Source organism: Anolis sagrei, chromosome 7 (genome assembly GCF_037176765.1).
Source record: "Anolis sagrei isolate rAnoSag1 chromosome 7, rAnoSag1.mat, whole genome shotgun sequence".
NCBI lineage: Eukaryota > Metazoa > Chordata > Lepidosauria > Squamata > Dactyloidae > Anolis > Anolis sagrei.
Genome location: NC_090027.1, coordinates 36,171,943 through 36,188,460, shown reverse-complemented (window position 1 = coordinate 36,188,460; position 16,518 = coordinate 36,171,943). Strand labels below are relative to the sequence as shown.

Below are 16,518 nucleotides of genomic sequence, written 5' to 3'. Positions count from 1 at the left end.
AAGAGTAGGGCTGTTTCTGAGACAAGTTTACTAGTTCTATCACCATTTTGGTACAGAGTGCTTTCTGAGTGTTGGTGAACTACAACTCCCAGAATTCAAAAACAGCCCCCCCCCCCCCCAAACCAGTATGCAATGTTGGCCATGTAGGTAGTGTACCAAGTTTGGTGCAGATTCATTGTGGCCTGAGTTCAGAATGCTCTTTGATTGTAGGTGAACTATAAATCCCAGCAACTACAGCTCCCAAATGTCAATGTCTATTTCCTTCAAACTCCACCAGTATTTACATTTGGACATATTGAGTGTTCATGACAAGTTGGGTCCAGATCCATCATTGTTTGAGTCCATTGTGTTCTCTGGATGTAGGTGAACTACAACTACAAAACTCAAGGATAATGCCCACCAAATCCTTCCAGTATTTTCTGTTGGTCGTGGGAGTTATCTGTGCCAAGTTTGGTCCAACATCATCATTGGTGGAGTTCAGAATGCTCTTTGATTGTAGGTTAACTATAAATCCCAGCAACTACAACTTCCAAATGACAAAATCAATTCCCCCCAACCCCACCAGTATTCACATTTGGGCATATCGGATATTTGTGCCAAATTAGGTCCAGTGAATGAAAATACATCCTGCATATCAGATACTTACATTACGATTCATAACACTAGCAAAATGAGAGTTATGAAGTAGGAACAAAAATAATTTTATGGTTGGGGTCACCACAACATGAGGAACTGTATTAAGGAGTCATGGCAAACACTGCTGTAGAGGTTGAGTTGATGCAGTTAATATGATTATGTCTTCACTAGTGTAAGTAAAGACTTACAATGTTGTTTCATATTAATGTCCTTATGTTCTTTTGTAGGGGACGAAGATGACGAAGCACCCATGATCACAGGTTTTTCAGACGACGTCCCCATGGTGATAGCATGAAGTGCGTTTCTGACCCCAGAAACCAAAATGGTGTAAATATTTTATTTGATAGAAAAAAACAAAACAGTCAACTGTTTATTTTAAAACAAAAAAATGCACTTTTGAGTTGCAATACGTTATTTTTGTATGGGCTGAAAAAACTGATGAAGAAGAAATAATTATTACACTTTGTAGTATGCAGCTGTGAACTTTCAAACCAGGTTGATTTAGAAATGAATATCTGTTCTTGTTGGGTTTTTAAAAAATATTTTGTTTGATTCCTTTTCAAACGTTTAATTTAGTCTTACAAGGCTGTGCTTGCTGGGCATGCTTTTAAGTCTGTGAGATACATATATGTCTTTTTCTGTTGACCAAAACTCTGATCCTTGGAGAACTTGTGAATGGTCAATGACAGTCCCGTTCATTATAATCGGATGGAACTAGATGCAACAGAAGACACAGAGTGGCCAAGAAGACATTCTTATGGATCAGTGGTTCTCAACCTTTGAGTCCCCAGATGTTTTGGCCTTCAGCTCCCAGAAATCCTAAGAGCTGGTAAATTGGCTGGAATTTCTGGGAGTTGTAGGCCAAAACACCTGAGAATCCACAGGTTGAGTACCACTGTTTTGGATGGTCAAGGATAGTCCTGCTGATGTTGATTTTAGTTCATCATTGCCAAAAGAAACTAGATATGACACAGAGTGGCCAATAAGACATCCTTATGGATGGTCAAAGGTAGTTCCATTGATGTTGATTCTACTTCATACCATAACCAGATGAAAGTCGATGTGACAGAGGGCACAGTGACCATGAAGACATAGGCAAACCTTTGACCTTCCTCTAGTCATATCATAACCAGATGAAAGTAGATGTGACAGAAGCACAGTGACCACTAAGACACAGGCAAACCTTTGACCTTCCTCTAGTCATATCATAACCCAATGAAAGTAGATGTGACAGAAGCACAGTGACCACTAAGACACAGGCAACCATTTGACCTTCCTCTAGTCATACACAATGACAGAGAGGTATAATGTTATCCTGTTTTTTGGGGTCCCACTATGCTGTTTTTTGGGGTCCCACTATGACACAGATGGGCAAGTTTCAGGAATGCAACAGAGTTGAGATCAATGGCTTCCATAGTGGTCAATCCGTTCTGGAGTATTGATCTGAACATGGTTATATGAGGTTTTGAACCTGTTTCAGGTACAAGTTTAAGCACTTGATAGCTCTGCCCAAAATTCAGACTAAAATGCAGAGTGGATTAATCTCTGAACTGATGTGGGGGCTTCCACTTGCTCCTTCATAGGGTGGTCCAATTCCTTATTTCCACCATGCTTACCATTCCAGGACCAAACTTCTGAACTCTGTGGCTAAGTCCTTACTGGTCAAGGTTGTCCACAAGGGATGGTCCATATGCTCAGAGCTTATTTCTCAGTCTAAGACACTTCCCTCTTGTGTGAGATCATTGCTCAGCATGGGGAGTCCACCTCATGTGCCACATGAGGTGGACTTCCCATAAATCCTACTTTTGCAGCTGTCTTTAATTCTGAAGTTTTGGACTACCTGAAAATAGTCCAAAAACAAAGAAAACATGGTTGTTTAACTGTCCCCAATGCTCTTGAAATGATGAGTCTGGGGCTAACAGTTCTCCCAAGATGATGACTGGATGTGATGTCGCTCCTAATGTGCCCCAGGGTCAAAGACAACCTCTGTGTTCTCTGTTGCATCAAGGTCCACCCATGAAGAAGGTGAGATGAGGAATGGGACAGTATGGAAGTCTTGGCCATTGTTCTCCTGGGCAGACCTTTCCCTTAACCCCCAATTGATGCTGCTACAAACTTCTCTTCATTTTCTGGGGGTCTTCCTTAAATCCCTTTCACAAGTCCCGCAACTAGGAGAACCTGCTTTCTTGGGATCAGAGTCTTAAATTAGTGATTTTTTTTCTTCTTAAGAGAAATTTTATTTTGAAAAAAATATTCAGGAAATAAAAATCTATATCTATATCTATATATCTATGAAGAGAGATAATAGTTCCTGAAGGTTTTACATTGACTTATTTGGATATTGTTTTATATGAGAGTTTTGTTTCTCTTTTATTGAGTTAGTAGGGAATCTGCTTTTGGTCAGATTTCCAGAATTCTCAGTCATGTGCACACTTACGGTGTGGAGAAATGTGCCACTTTCATCTTCTGCAAAAATAGTCAGGTTGTTCCTTTGGGTTTTTAAAATTATTATTATTTTGTGGTGTTCCTGTGCTTGAATCAGGTATTAATGCCATAGTAAAACAAACACACAAAAACCCCCACAACATTTTATTTTTCTCTTTGAATGAATTTCATGTGTTATGAGAATGCAAAACAAGGGGTGGTGTAGAGGGGTAGACTTAATGTTTTGTGAAATGGAGGGCCAAAATACTTTCTGCAAAGCACTTAGCATGCATTCACAAAAAAGAAAAAAAATCCCCAAAGCAAGCGCACAACATTTCATATGTTTGTTGGTTTGATTTTTTTGATAGTAGGTTGTTGTAGTTTGTTTGGATCCAAGGCATTCCTTCATCCCGTACCATTCTTCAGCACACATACAACAGTTCTTGAATGTATAGGTTTTCTACTTCACTTAGATCAGGAGTTGTACTTCTGTGACCCAAGGCTGACCATATAGTAGGTTCTCCTCTACTTCGAGGTCTACTAGGTCTACTGCAATTCTGTGGCCAACTCCTTCTGAAAGTTGACAATAGAGTTGTGGTGGTGGCAGCTCTTTTCTCTAGGTCAGTGCTTCTCAACCTGGGGTCCCCAGATGTTTTTGGCCTACAATTCCCAGAAATCCTAACAGCTGGTAAACTGGCTGGGATTTCTGGGAGTTGTAGGCTAAAAACATCTGGGGACCCAAGGTTGAGAAGCACTGCTCTAGGTCCTGGATTATAAATCTGGTCAATGTCCGGCAGAAGTCGGCTGTAAAGTCACACTGGAGGGCCTAGAAATGCATAAAGAGAGACCATATCCATAAATGATCATATCTACAAAAGTTAAACCTGCAAATGTGGAAGACATTTGTAATTCACTCGTGCAACCTCTGAAAATCAGAACTCAAAAGTAAAAGTTTGCCTCCAGAATGGAGAACTAGAGCGAAACTCAAAAATTGGATAAAATGGAACTACAGATTTCCATTTGAAGGCTATTTTTCTTGTTTTGTCTCTTTTTGGGAGGTTAAAATAACTTCAGAACAGCAAGCGATTGTCTGTTCACTTCCCATTTTGGAAAAATCATTAGGTACAATGTGCAGAGTTCTGGATCTCTCTGCAGTTGTCCACTTTTGACTGGGATGCAAGAGACAGCGGCAGTGATACATTACTTTGTGGCCATAAAGCTGCACCCAGCTTCCATTGGTGAAACTTCAGAAGCCTTCAAGAAACTGAACTGGGGCTAAGCCCCTCTCCTTTTACTGGTCCCTGGGGCCCAGGTGCTGTGACCCATTCTCTTTTTCTTCTGTTGGAGACTAGGTTGGGATTAAAATAGGTGGATCTAAAGAGTTTGAGGTAGGAGGTAACTTCAGCCATCTTCTGGAATAGCAGCCAAACCCTGTCCTGGCTGGGATCCAGAAGCACCAACTCAACTGAATGAAGCTTTCAGCTGTCTGCTAGGGTTCTTCCCCACACATGGGGCTTTCATGGCTGGAATCACTGGGTTGTTGTACGTTTTTTCGGGCTATATGGCCATGTTCTAGAGGCATTTTCTCCTGACGTTTCGCCGGCCATCTATGGCAAGCATCCTCAGAGGTAGTGAGGTACCTCTGAGGATGCTTGCCATAGATGCAGGCGAAACGTCAGGAGAAAATACCTCTAGAACATGGCCATATAGTCCGAAAACACCTACAACAACCCAGTCTCACAGCAATGTTCTTCATACCTAGAGCCTCCCGAGATAGACTAAGGGCTCATAGACCCTACAAGCAAAATTGGAGAAGAAAGCCAAATCAACCCCCTCCCCCTGGCCATTAGGTCTCCATAATCAGTCACTTTAATTCACTTAAAATGCCATTAGATTAATTGTGCTTTTGTGGGTATCTTTCGTTCAAAATGTCATTTTGATATTGATGGGTGTTTTCTTTTTTAATGTACTGCCTAGATGAAAAATCTTCAATAGTTTTTGACTTCTTTTTAGAAAGAGCAACCTTACTATTACAAGCATTCCTCAGTGGTAGCTATGGATGTATCATTAATGTCCCTCTGTATTACATGTTTCCCAGTCAGTTATGGATGTAGCACAGCTATGCAGGGTTGGCTCTGAAGCTAAGCCTTCAGCAGTCAAGCAGTGTCTTTTGTCTTGTGTTTGTGTGAATGTGGATTCTACCATAGATTGGACAGTATGTGTAAGGGCTCATTTAGAAGTTAATCCTCCCTTCACAAGGCTGCTGAAAATGACTTTCCCATGGTGGGCATAACATTGAAGACCTCTTCTCCCAGGAGCTGACTCAGATGTATGCAGTAGACCCTCTAGGCAAGTAATTAATATCTGCAGCTGATGGTTGACTAACTTCAAAAGAACATGAGAATGCAAGAACCATATTGGGTCAGACCAAAAGCCTCTCAAGTCCAACATTTTGTTCATGTAGCTACAACCCTATCAATGGAATATGATTTCCATCTTATAGAATAATATAATCAAAGAGTTGGAAGAGACCTCATGGGCCATCCAGTCCAACCCCCTGCCAAGAAGCAGGAATATCGCATTCAAATCACCCCTGACAAATGGCCATCCAGCCTCTGCTTAAAAGCTTCCAAAGAAGGAGCCTCCACCACACATCTTATGCTCCCTGGTGATCGATATACATGGTGTGCACTGCCTCTGATACCAGAGATGACATATAGGCATGTTGGCATCACCCTCTATGAATGTATCCAGGTTGATACCCATATCTACATCTTGTGGCACTGAATACCATTATTTATCTCTGTGTTGTTAAGAGGTTCAAGTCCCCACTCAGCCATCGAAAAAGTCACAAAGCTTTGTCTTAGAATTACTATTAGTTGGAAACAACTCAGAGTCACATCAACAACTATGGTCTCACTGATTATGTGAATGGTCAAAGATTGACATTGGGAATGTGTCCCAAGTAATGGGTTAAGCAAACACCCTGACCACCCATCTAAATATCGGAACCAGCCTGTGAAACAGAGTCAGGGAGCACTTGAAGAGAAGGGTCATGATGTCCCTGCCCAACCTTTCCTTGGAATGGTTGATGGCAAAGGTACATGGTTTTTCAACAGAGGAGCCATTTTTCTTCTCCCTCGTTCCCTCTGCCTCCACCTCACTTCTGCAATCACCAGTTGGATATTACATGAGCATTTCTGTTGTTCTTTTTGCATTTCCTCTTGGGAAAGGATAGGACATGAGATAGGGCATACCTTATGTTCTCCAACTCTTTGTGAGGATTGGATTTGATGCCTTCTTGGGCTGGTGGTCCATATCACTACCACTGGGTCTGGCCAATGGGAGAAGAAGCATCTAAAACGTTACATCTCAGAAGCTCTTTTCAGCAGCCAAGGTGAGGAGGGGTGATTGTAACATTTCATTCTGCTCTCTGTACTCATGGATCACATATTCCCCCACCCTTAATTCTATATATGCAAGTCCAGTTGCTGTCTGTCAAAAAGTTCAATGCTTTGTGTTTGTCACGGATGCAAATATCTTTACTGACTTGAACCAAAAGCATTACTTTGAGGTGTAATGTAGTCTTCCTGCATTTGGAGGGAATATTAAACAGTCAAATATTTACTTTGTTAAGCAGTCTTAAACTATTCCTACCATTTCCCCAATAATGGATTAGTGTTTTCATTAAGAGTCCAAGGATGTTGCCCAGCCCATAATCCAAGGTAAAGTCAATGTTAGCATGAAGGAGTTCCAATGGAGGGTGATAACTCATGGGATTTTCCATTGATATAGGCCATTGTTTTGTTGTTTTTAGCTATGGGACATTGTTTACATATTCTCTTCTCTACCAAGAAACACACAAAACTATGTTTCCCCTCATATGCTGCTGACTAATTGTAGAACAGCATAGGATATCTAGTAATTTGTAATTCCAGTTCAAGCAAGAGAACTGGAGAACATGGAGAACTTCATGGAGAACATGGAGAACTTCCCCACTCAAACAGGGCACTAACATCAGAAATTTCACCAGTTACATACTGAGATTGAGGTTCTTCCTAGCTTGAACTTAGATTTTGTCCTAGCAATGTCTTGTTTGGCTGCCAGCATCTCAGGCTTTTTTCCACCGCCAACGTTCTCCTTTGACTTTTACATTGATTCTAGGACCTTATCAACAAAAAGCAAGTTTTCTACCACTAAGCTATGAGCCAATTCCAGTTTTCATCCTCTTGGATTTCAATACAAGTAGGCACACTCAGTCCCCCAATTTACCCCACCCTCAACCACAACCCCAAACCCTGTTTTCGTTTTGCAAAAAAACCACAACCACTGTGGGAAGACTCTTGACAGAGCTAGTGCATTTTATAGAAATCAATGAATCCTTTGCTTCAGATGTATGAACAGGGCAGATGTAGTGAAGAATAAGTGTACGTTATGAATGTTTGAAGCACAAAAATGCAGAGGTGTTTGTAAATATAAGAAAGCTGAGTTATCTGTTATATGTCAGTGGTTTGGAACATGGTATACATCTAGAGGCATTTCCTACTAATCCCCCCTTCTTGGTTTGATGGAATGCTTCATTTCTGAGATTTCTAACTATCCTTTCCACAAGTAGTAGAGGGCAGCTTGAGTAAAATGCCTTATTCCTCTCATAACATCAGTGAAAAGAAGGTGACATCATAAGAAAGGGAAAGCTATGGTGATTTCAGAAGTCAGGTTGACAGGAAGAAGGTCCTCCATTAGGCCTCGAAGACTTGTATACAATAGTAGGATTACTCACTGAGGACCTTCCATAATTCACATAGGACCTCATCACAATAGAGCACGGATCCACTTTAAATCCAGTTTCTGCCTCCTGCAGAATTCTGGGACTTGTAGTTTAGGGAGGGGTTTTTTAAATCCTCTGCCAGACAGGTCCCAGGCCTCACTGAACTACAAACCCCAGAATTCTGCAGGAGGCAGAAGTGGATCCATGCTCTAGTGTAGGCATGGGCAAACTTCAGGCCCTCCAGGTGGAACTCCAACTTCCACAATTCCTAACAGCCTGAGACCCTTTCCTTTTCCCCCTCAGCCTCAGCCATGCGATGAGACTGATAGACCATTGCTAAAGTGGTCCTTGGCCAATGGTAGGAATATAACCACTTTAGCTTTGGTCTTCAAGAGAATAGGAGAATTGAGATGGTCCTCAGGAGAATTGGTTCAGAAAAATGGGGCATAAAGATAGCTAATGGACTTTGATATTTCTTAGTCCTAATACCAATTTTGTGTAGTAGTTTGGACCCATCAGAATTATTTGAGGATTACTCTCCTGGGTAAAGTAGTACCAGTGTGAAGTTTATTCTTGTGCAACGCCTTGTGTCTCAAGTAGAATTCCAAGACAAATGGAAATTAATATGGCAACCAGTTTTCGGGCCTTGTTTTTCAAAGACTGTTGTATGGTCCTTGGGTTTCTTTCTATCCAGTAGAATGAATAGGAAAACTCTTCAGTTGAGTTCAAATAAAAAATTCAGGAAAAAACCTCTGATTCGATGCAATTTTCTTCTGTTGTCATCTCTCTGTCAGCCATAGACTCAACTGTGAAACTATTATGAAGCAACATAAATGGAATGTTAAACTTCATCTAGTTATTTGAAAGACATCAGCCTCACTTTGAGATCCTTCCAAACATCTTAGAGGAAGTGGGTTTTCATTTGTTAGATGCACAGCATGAAACAGCAGCAAAATCAAGTGTAGATCTGAAAGTTGTTATTTTTTAATAAATAAAAAAATGTGTGTACCGTATGTTTGAATATGTGAATATTGCTGGAGATCTTTGGATATAATTTGGTGGCTCCATTACATTTGATGCAAGAATTGTAGTTCAAGACTTCCAATGATTTCACAGTATATTAAGACAGAAGGAGTATTTTGAAACGATGTGCTAATGTAAGTCAAAGAGGAAATCATCTGAATAGTTAAAGGGTGCATTTTGATGCAGGTAGGGCTGCTAGAGAGAAAGTAACAAAAGGAGTGGAGATTTAATCGGATTAGTGGTAGAGGAACAGAGGGATTAGGGATGTGATGATGAAAGAGAACAAGATCATGGAGATAAATATTAGTCTTCTGCATTTTGTATAGAATCTCTATCCGTTTCCATTTTTTTCACTCATAAGGCCCCCATTTTAGTTTCCGGGCACCTCCCGAAAATGGGCATCTCTCCGAATGGGCATTTTTTGTTCCACATCCAAAAATCCGATTTTTTTTTTGACCCATTGGCCACTATGGGTAGGCTTCTCCAGACTCCCCTTCCCCTCAGTTGTAGGGCAGGAGGGGTTAAAATTGCCACACGTGGAGAGCACATTTACCACTTTTAGCCCACCAAGTTTTATAATGTTTGGCTCATTCTCCGATTTTTAGAGATTTCCTTTCTTTCTATAAATACAGTCTCCTTAAAAACATTCCCTCTCCCCCCCCCCCCCCCCCAATTGGCCCCATCTTCTAACTTATCCGGAAGCATCAACAGGAGGGAGGCAGGGCAGGGCACCATTCCTTCCTGCCAAATGTCAAAAGGTGCTCCATGCCCCACACACATCCCAGTGCCCAGCCCCACTATTTCACTTCTTTAACTGGCGGCAATGGGAGGGGGGATTCCCCTCCCCATCATTTTTGGTAATTGCATGGTTTGTCCTTATATCCTTCATTATGACCTGGATTAAAAGCATCAACATTACTTTAGATACCACTCCTCCTGTGATGCTTTCTTCTCTGTCTGCAAAAGAGAACTGATTGCAAAGACAGGGCTTAAGATACCAGATACTCTGGTCCGCAGAGGAGACAAGCATTGGAGGGCGAGGCAAGGCAGGCAACAGGCAAGGTGGACAGCTTTCTTCTCCTTTCATTGGTCCAACAGGCAGGGCTCAGAGGGAAATCCCAATTCCCTGTGGGCTGCATGAGGAGCACTACATGGCCCAAAAAGCAGGCAAAGAAATGGTACCAACTCCTGCTTGCTTTCGTGGCGAGCTTATTTTCATTCCGGGGGAAGGTTTCCTGTTTCGTGCTCCCGCCTGAAACAAAAAGAACAAAAGAATGGATGAAACAGGAGAAACTGGTACCACGCACACCACTAATAAATATAAGGAACATGGCTATATAACCTCAAAAACCTACAACAACCCAATATAAGGAAGGCACTAGGAGTTTAGCCATCCTGTTCACACTGGAAAATCTCTTCCTGAGAAGGAGGAAGCACACATATAAACATCTAAGCATGTTAAACCTAAATTAATAATCTCAAGTAGTGCGATATTGGCTTGGTTGAAAGAAAAGGGGGCGCAGAGGGATGGATACAGATTCCATGATAGTCTAGGTTCAGTAATAAGAGGTAATTTCTTCACCAGTCTTCAAATGATCCTTTCAGTTTCATGAAATTACACTTAATTCACTCCATTGGGTTTCTTGCGGTAATCATCACTCCTCCATGTTTGAATGGTCCCAGTACTGAGTTATCTGTATTGTTTCTCCTTCTCCTTGGGCATTTCTTCTTCTTCCTTAGTTTCTGCTGGGAATTAATTATTGCACAATGTGAAGACACCCTTTTGTCTTTCAATGTCATCTTTCTCCCCCACTTGAATAGTACAAACTGAACTGAGTCAAGGAATCAGTTGTTTGCAAAATAAACCAATAAATCCATTCAACTTGTGTCCTGAGTTTTTGTTGAAAAAACAAGGCATTTCACTTCAGAAGGCCATTCGTGTGTGCTTCCAACTGGTCTTGATAGAAACTCTAGAAGCCAGGTCACAGAATTTAACTTCCACTGATTTAAGAGGTCCTCCATTTGGACTTTGCAATAGGTTACTAAACAATGCTCTCAGGACCATTCTCCAAAAAATCGGGTTCCCTAACAAATGTGTGAACATCCTGCGGCTCCTCCATGATGACAACAGACTTGGACAGCAATGGCTCCCAAAGTGACTCATTTAAGGTGGAATCAGATGTCAAACAGGGATGTGTTATTGCCCTTATTTTATTCTCCATCTTCATCTTGTTGACGGGAAGCTTCCCACTGGAATGAAAAACATATTTCGGACAGATGGCAAGCTGTTTAACCTCAGCAGACTGAAAGCCAAAACTAAGGTTACAACATCTATTGTCGAAGGCTTTCATTGCTGGAATCACTAGCTTCTTGTAGGTTTTTTTCGGGCTATAGGGCCATGTTCTAGAGGCATTTCTCCTGACGTTTCACCTGCATCTATGGCAAGCATCCTCAGAGATAGTGAGGTCACTACCTCTGAGGATGCTTGCCATAGATGCAGGCGAAACGTCAGGAGAAATGCCTCTAGAACATGGCCCTATAGCCCGAAAAAACCTACAAGAACCTAGTTACAACATCTGTTATAGAACTCCAGTATGCTCTCTGTGCGCATTCAGAAGAAGACCTACAAGCCATTTTAAACACCTTTGCAGAAGCATACGAGAAACTCGGCCTGTCATTGAACCAAAGTGCTCTTCCAGCAGTCACTGGCCAATCCCTCTCCAATGCCAGAGATATAGCTTAATGGTGTAACATTAGAAAATGTTGATCATTTCCGCTACCTTGGCAGCTACCTCTCCACCAAAGTCAACATTGACACTGAAATACAACACTGCCTGAGCTCTGCGAGTGCAGCTTTTTTCCGAATGAAGCAGAGAGTGTTTGAGGACTGGGACATCTGTAGGGATACCAAGGAGCTTGTTTATAAAGCTATTGTCCTTCCAACCCTGCTATACGCCTGCGAGACGTGGACTGTCTACAGATGTTACATGCAACTCCTGAACTGATTCTATCAGTGCTGCCTCCGGACAATCCTGCAAATCTCTTGGGAAGACAAGTGGACAAATGCCAGAGTGCTGGAAGAAGCAAAGACCACCAACACTGAAGCGATGGTCCACCATCAACTCCGCTGGACCGGCCACATTGTCTGGATGCCCGACCACCATCTCCCAAAGCAGTTGCTCTATTCCGAACTCAAGAATGGAAAACAGAATGTTGGAGGAGAAGAAAAGAGATTTAAAGATGGGCTCAAAGCCAACCGTAAAAACTCTGGCATAGACACTGAGAACTGGGAAGCCCTGGCCCTTGAGTGCTCCAGTTGGAGGTTAGCTGTGACCAGCAGTGCTGTAGAATTTGAAGCACAAATAAGCGAAAGAGAGAAATGTGCTAAGAGGAAGGCGCACCAAGCCAACCCTGACCGGGACCGCATTCCACCCGGAAACCAATGCCCTCACTGCGGGAGAACATGCAGATCAAGAATAGGGCTCCACAGTCACCTACAGACCCACCAATACACTGATCTTGGAAGACTATCCTACTCAGGCAATGAGGGATCACCTAAGTTAGTAAGTCAGGCTACTAGATGGTTGAATGGGATGCTTGGAAGAGGCCATTGTGAAATACGTATGAGACCAGGACCTCATTTAATGCTCCTTGTGTTGAATCAGAATTGGAAGAACTCTCTTAGGCTATTCAGTCCAATGAACTGATGTCCTTCATCGCATGTGGCTGCTGGTTTTTAAGGTGGGCTTTGGAGACATTTGTGTAGCATCATTGAATATGGAGCAGTTACTGATCTACAAGTCTAGGTTAAGATTCTGCTACTACAATACAGAATTCCAGCTAGCATTTCCTAGGACTTAACTTTGGAGGAAGCAGCAAAAACAACGTTATTCTCATCGATACCAACTATCAAGGCTCTTCCAGCTCATTTTTTTTTTCAGGTGATCACATGGCCACTAACTTCTCTTGCCTTCCCAATTACGTTTGCTGTGAACACACATTCAAGGAGTTTGCTCCCTCCTCATTAACTTGATCCACAGGGAATACCTTGGCGCTCTTCTTCCCAACTGTGTGGGTGTCTGGCTTATTTGCATGCAGTAAATTACATTTCAAGCACCTGACAACAAGGTTGCCAGCAAATGCAAGTCTCTGCATATGAAGCCCATTTAGGAAGCAACGGGGAAAGAGATGATTAGCAGTCTGATGGTGACAAGGGCTGAGATGTTTTCTTGTTCCACTGCTACCTGCAATGTTTGTGTATTTCCATCCATTGCATTCATTACCAGTGTTCAGCGGCCTCATCGAACGAAGGAGGTCTGTTGATTGGACTTGATGGTCTAAGGTAGAGGTTTCTCACCCATTTTCATTGAAAGCCACATAATAATAATAATAATAATAATAATAATAATAATAATACTTTATACCCTGCCACCATCTCCCCAAAGGACTCAGAGCGGCTTACACGAGGCCAAGCCCAACACCCATTTTCATTGAAAGCCACATAATAATAATAATAATAATAATAATAATAATAATAGTAGTAGTAGTAGTAATAATAATAATACTTTGTTTATACTCCACCACCTTCTCCCCAAGGGACTCGGAGCGGCTTACATGAGGCCAAGGCCAACAACACATCAATAAAACAAAAAGCAATAATCTAAAAAACAATACAATTAATATAACTCACATATAAACAATTTGCGAGGATTTAAAAAACCAAAATTTTAAAAATATACGCTGGGCATGAGTAGGATGTATCTGGTAGGAGGGTTTTAAAAGAAATGAAGGGAGAGCAACCCAATGAGTAGTTAAAGTGCTTCTGTGGGCATTTTACTGGAAATTATTTCCTTTATTCAGGGAAGGCACACTGGAACAGCCATGTTTTCAGGCTCCTCCTAAAGACTGCCAATGTGGGGGCTTGCCTGATATTCTTAGGAGTCGGGGGCCACCACAGAGAAGGCCCTCTCCCTCGTCCCCACTAATCGCGCCTGCAAAGGAGACGGGAGCATGAGCAGGGCCCCTCCAGATGATCAAAGAGCTCGTGTGGGTTCGTACACAGAAATGCAGTCATGCAGGTAGGCGGGTCCCAAACTGTTCAGGGCTTTGTAAGTAAGTACCTGCATCTTGAACTGGGATTGGAAAATGAACTCCTTAAACAGGGGGGTTGACCGCTCCCAGTAAGTCACTCCGGTTAGTAACCTAGCTGCTGCCCGTTGGACCAATTGAAATTTCCGGGCCATCTTCAAGGGCAGCCCCACATAGAGTGTATTACAGTATTCCAATCTGGAGGTGACTAAGGCATGGACCACCCTGGCCAGATGCAACTTCATGAGGTACGGTTGCAACTGGTGCACGAGTCTTAATTGTGTGAAGGCCCTCCCAGCCACCGCCGACGCCTGGGCTTCAAGCATTAGCGAAATCTGAAATCTTTATATTCTGTATTTACCTGCCTAGCAGACATGTCAATTTGCTTGGCAGAATTACTGCAATTGTCATCCTTTCCAGCTGAAATGAAATAAAACATCTCGGTGGCTTCTGCTTCAACTTGGTGAGATTTATTTTGCAATTTTGGCTTCTCTTTTTTCATCAGGCAACCCGCAATGGCTTGGGCCTAATCCACAGCCATTCTAAATTGCTCGACAACAGGCTAACACCTCTCAACAAAGGATTCCCCCAAGCAGGAAGCAGCCAAGCTTTGAAGCCACAAGGCTATTCAATACTAATCAAGGTGGTCAATTGCAGCACTCACACTTGCCTCCAACAGACAAGAGTTCTTTCTCCCATTCTGGACATTATTCCATAGAGATAGAAACCCCACTTGACCTAGTTTCCAACAGACCTCTCAACCTCTGAGGATGCCTGCCATGAATGTGGGTAAAATGTCAGGAGAGAATGCTTCTGGAACATGGCCAGATAGCTCGGAAAACTCACAGAGCCAATCTTAATATTACAAAAACTGATTTTGCAAAGCCAGAATGGTAAAATGAATGCAGCTCGACGCCACTGTATCTAACATGGCTTCATACTATGGAATCCTTGGAGTTGTAGTTTTACAAGGCTTTTAGCCTTCTCTGCCAGAGAGTGGTGGTGCTTCACCAAACCATAACTCCCAGGATCTTATAGCATTGAGCCTTGGTAGTTAAAGTGATGCCAAACTTCATCAATTCTGCAGTGTAGATGCACATGATGTCCCTCAATTTGGTGCTCAGAAAGAGACCTCCTGCATTCATTGTTGCAGTTGACCGGGTGGCCAGTTTGGGAGCGGATCCCGGCAGGTGGCAGTGGAGAGTAAGGGAAAACAAAGCCGGCCTTTGACTGCGAATGACAAAAACCAGATGTGCTTCCCTTGAGCTCCTTGCCAATGGCCTCGGGCACCGCTTTATGTTCCCTAAATTGAAGTCAGCACTCTATGGCTCTTTGCACAGAACCAGCACTGGAAGAGCAGTAGCAGCAAATACATTCACAAGGCCTACAACTTCACCCACTTTGCTTATTCTTCATTGAAATCAAGACTTAAACCTAAGCAAATCGAATCTGATTGCTTCTCTTGCCTTCCCCTTGAATCCTGTGTCTTAGGCTCCTTCAACACAGCTGTATAATATCCTTACTTACTTACTTTATATTCCAAGGATGATGGTCCTCCAAGTTCGGTATCCTGGCGGTGGGTTCGTAGGTGACTGTGGAGCCCTATTCTTGATCTGCATCTTCTTCCTCACTGAGGGCATTAGTTTCCAGATGAAAGGCAGTCTCGGTCGGGGTTGGCTTGATGCGCCTTCCTCTTAACACATTTTTCTCTTTCACCCTCCATTGGTGCCTCTTCAAATTCTACAGCACTGCTAGTCACAGCTGACCTCCAGCTGGGGTACTCAAGGGCCAGGGCTTCCCAGGTCTCAGTGTCTATGCCAGAGTTTTTGAGGTTGGCTTTGAGTCCATCTTTCAATCTCTTTTCCTGCCCGCCAACATTCTGTTTTCCGTTCTTGAGTTCAGAGTAGAGCAACTGCTTTGGGAGACGGTGGTCAGGCATCCGGACAACGTGACCGGTCCAGCGGAATTGATGGCAGAGGACTATCACTTCAGTGCTGGTGGTCTTTGCTTCTTCCAGCACGCTGACGTTTGTCCGCCTGTCTTCCCAAGAGATTTGCAGAATTTTCCGGAGGCAGCGCTGATGGAATCGTTCCAGGAGTTGCATGTGACGTCTGTAGACAGTCCGCGTTTCGCAGGCATATAGCAGGGTTGGGAGGACAATAGCTTTATAAACAAGCACCTTGGTCTCCCTATGGATGTCCCGGTCCTCAAACTCTCTTTTATTCAGAAAAACGCTGCACTCACTGAACTCAGGCGGTGTTGTATTTCGGTGTTGATGTTGACTTTGGTGGAGAGGTGGCTGCCAAGGTAGCGGAAATGATCAACATTTTCTAATGTTACACCATTAAGCTGTATCTCTTGCATTGGAGAGGGGTTGGCTGGTGACTGCTGGAAGAGCACTTTGGTTTTCTTGATGTTCAATGACAGGCCAAGTTTCTCGTGAGCTTCTGCGAAGGTGTTTAGAGTGTCTTTTAGATCTTCTTCTGAATGTGCACTGACGACATTGTCATCAGCATACTGTATAATATCCACATTGAACTGGATTATATGGCAGTGTGGACTCAGATAACCCAGTTGTG

At 42.8% G+C, this 16,518-nt stretch overlaps 1 protein-coding gene across 2 annotated transcripts in view; it reads left to right on the top strand.

Annotated features, from left to right (window-relative positions):
• SORL1 (sortilin related receptor 1) overlaps positions 1-6,696 on the top strand; it is a 151,970-nt gene extending 145,274 nt beyond the window's left edge. For both annotated transcript variants that reach the window (XM_067470771.1, XM_067470770.1), the window contains exon 48: positions 864-6,696. In XM_067470771.1, coding sequence (XP_067326872.1) covers positions 864-931 — 68 coding nt within the window. In that variant the 3' untranslated portion in view covers positions 932-6,696. The remainder of the gene's footprint in view (positions 1-863) is intronic.
• The last annotated feature ends 9,822 nt before the right edge of the window (positions 6,697-16,518 follow it).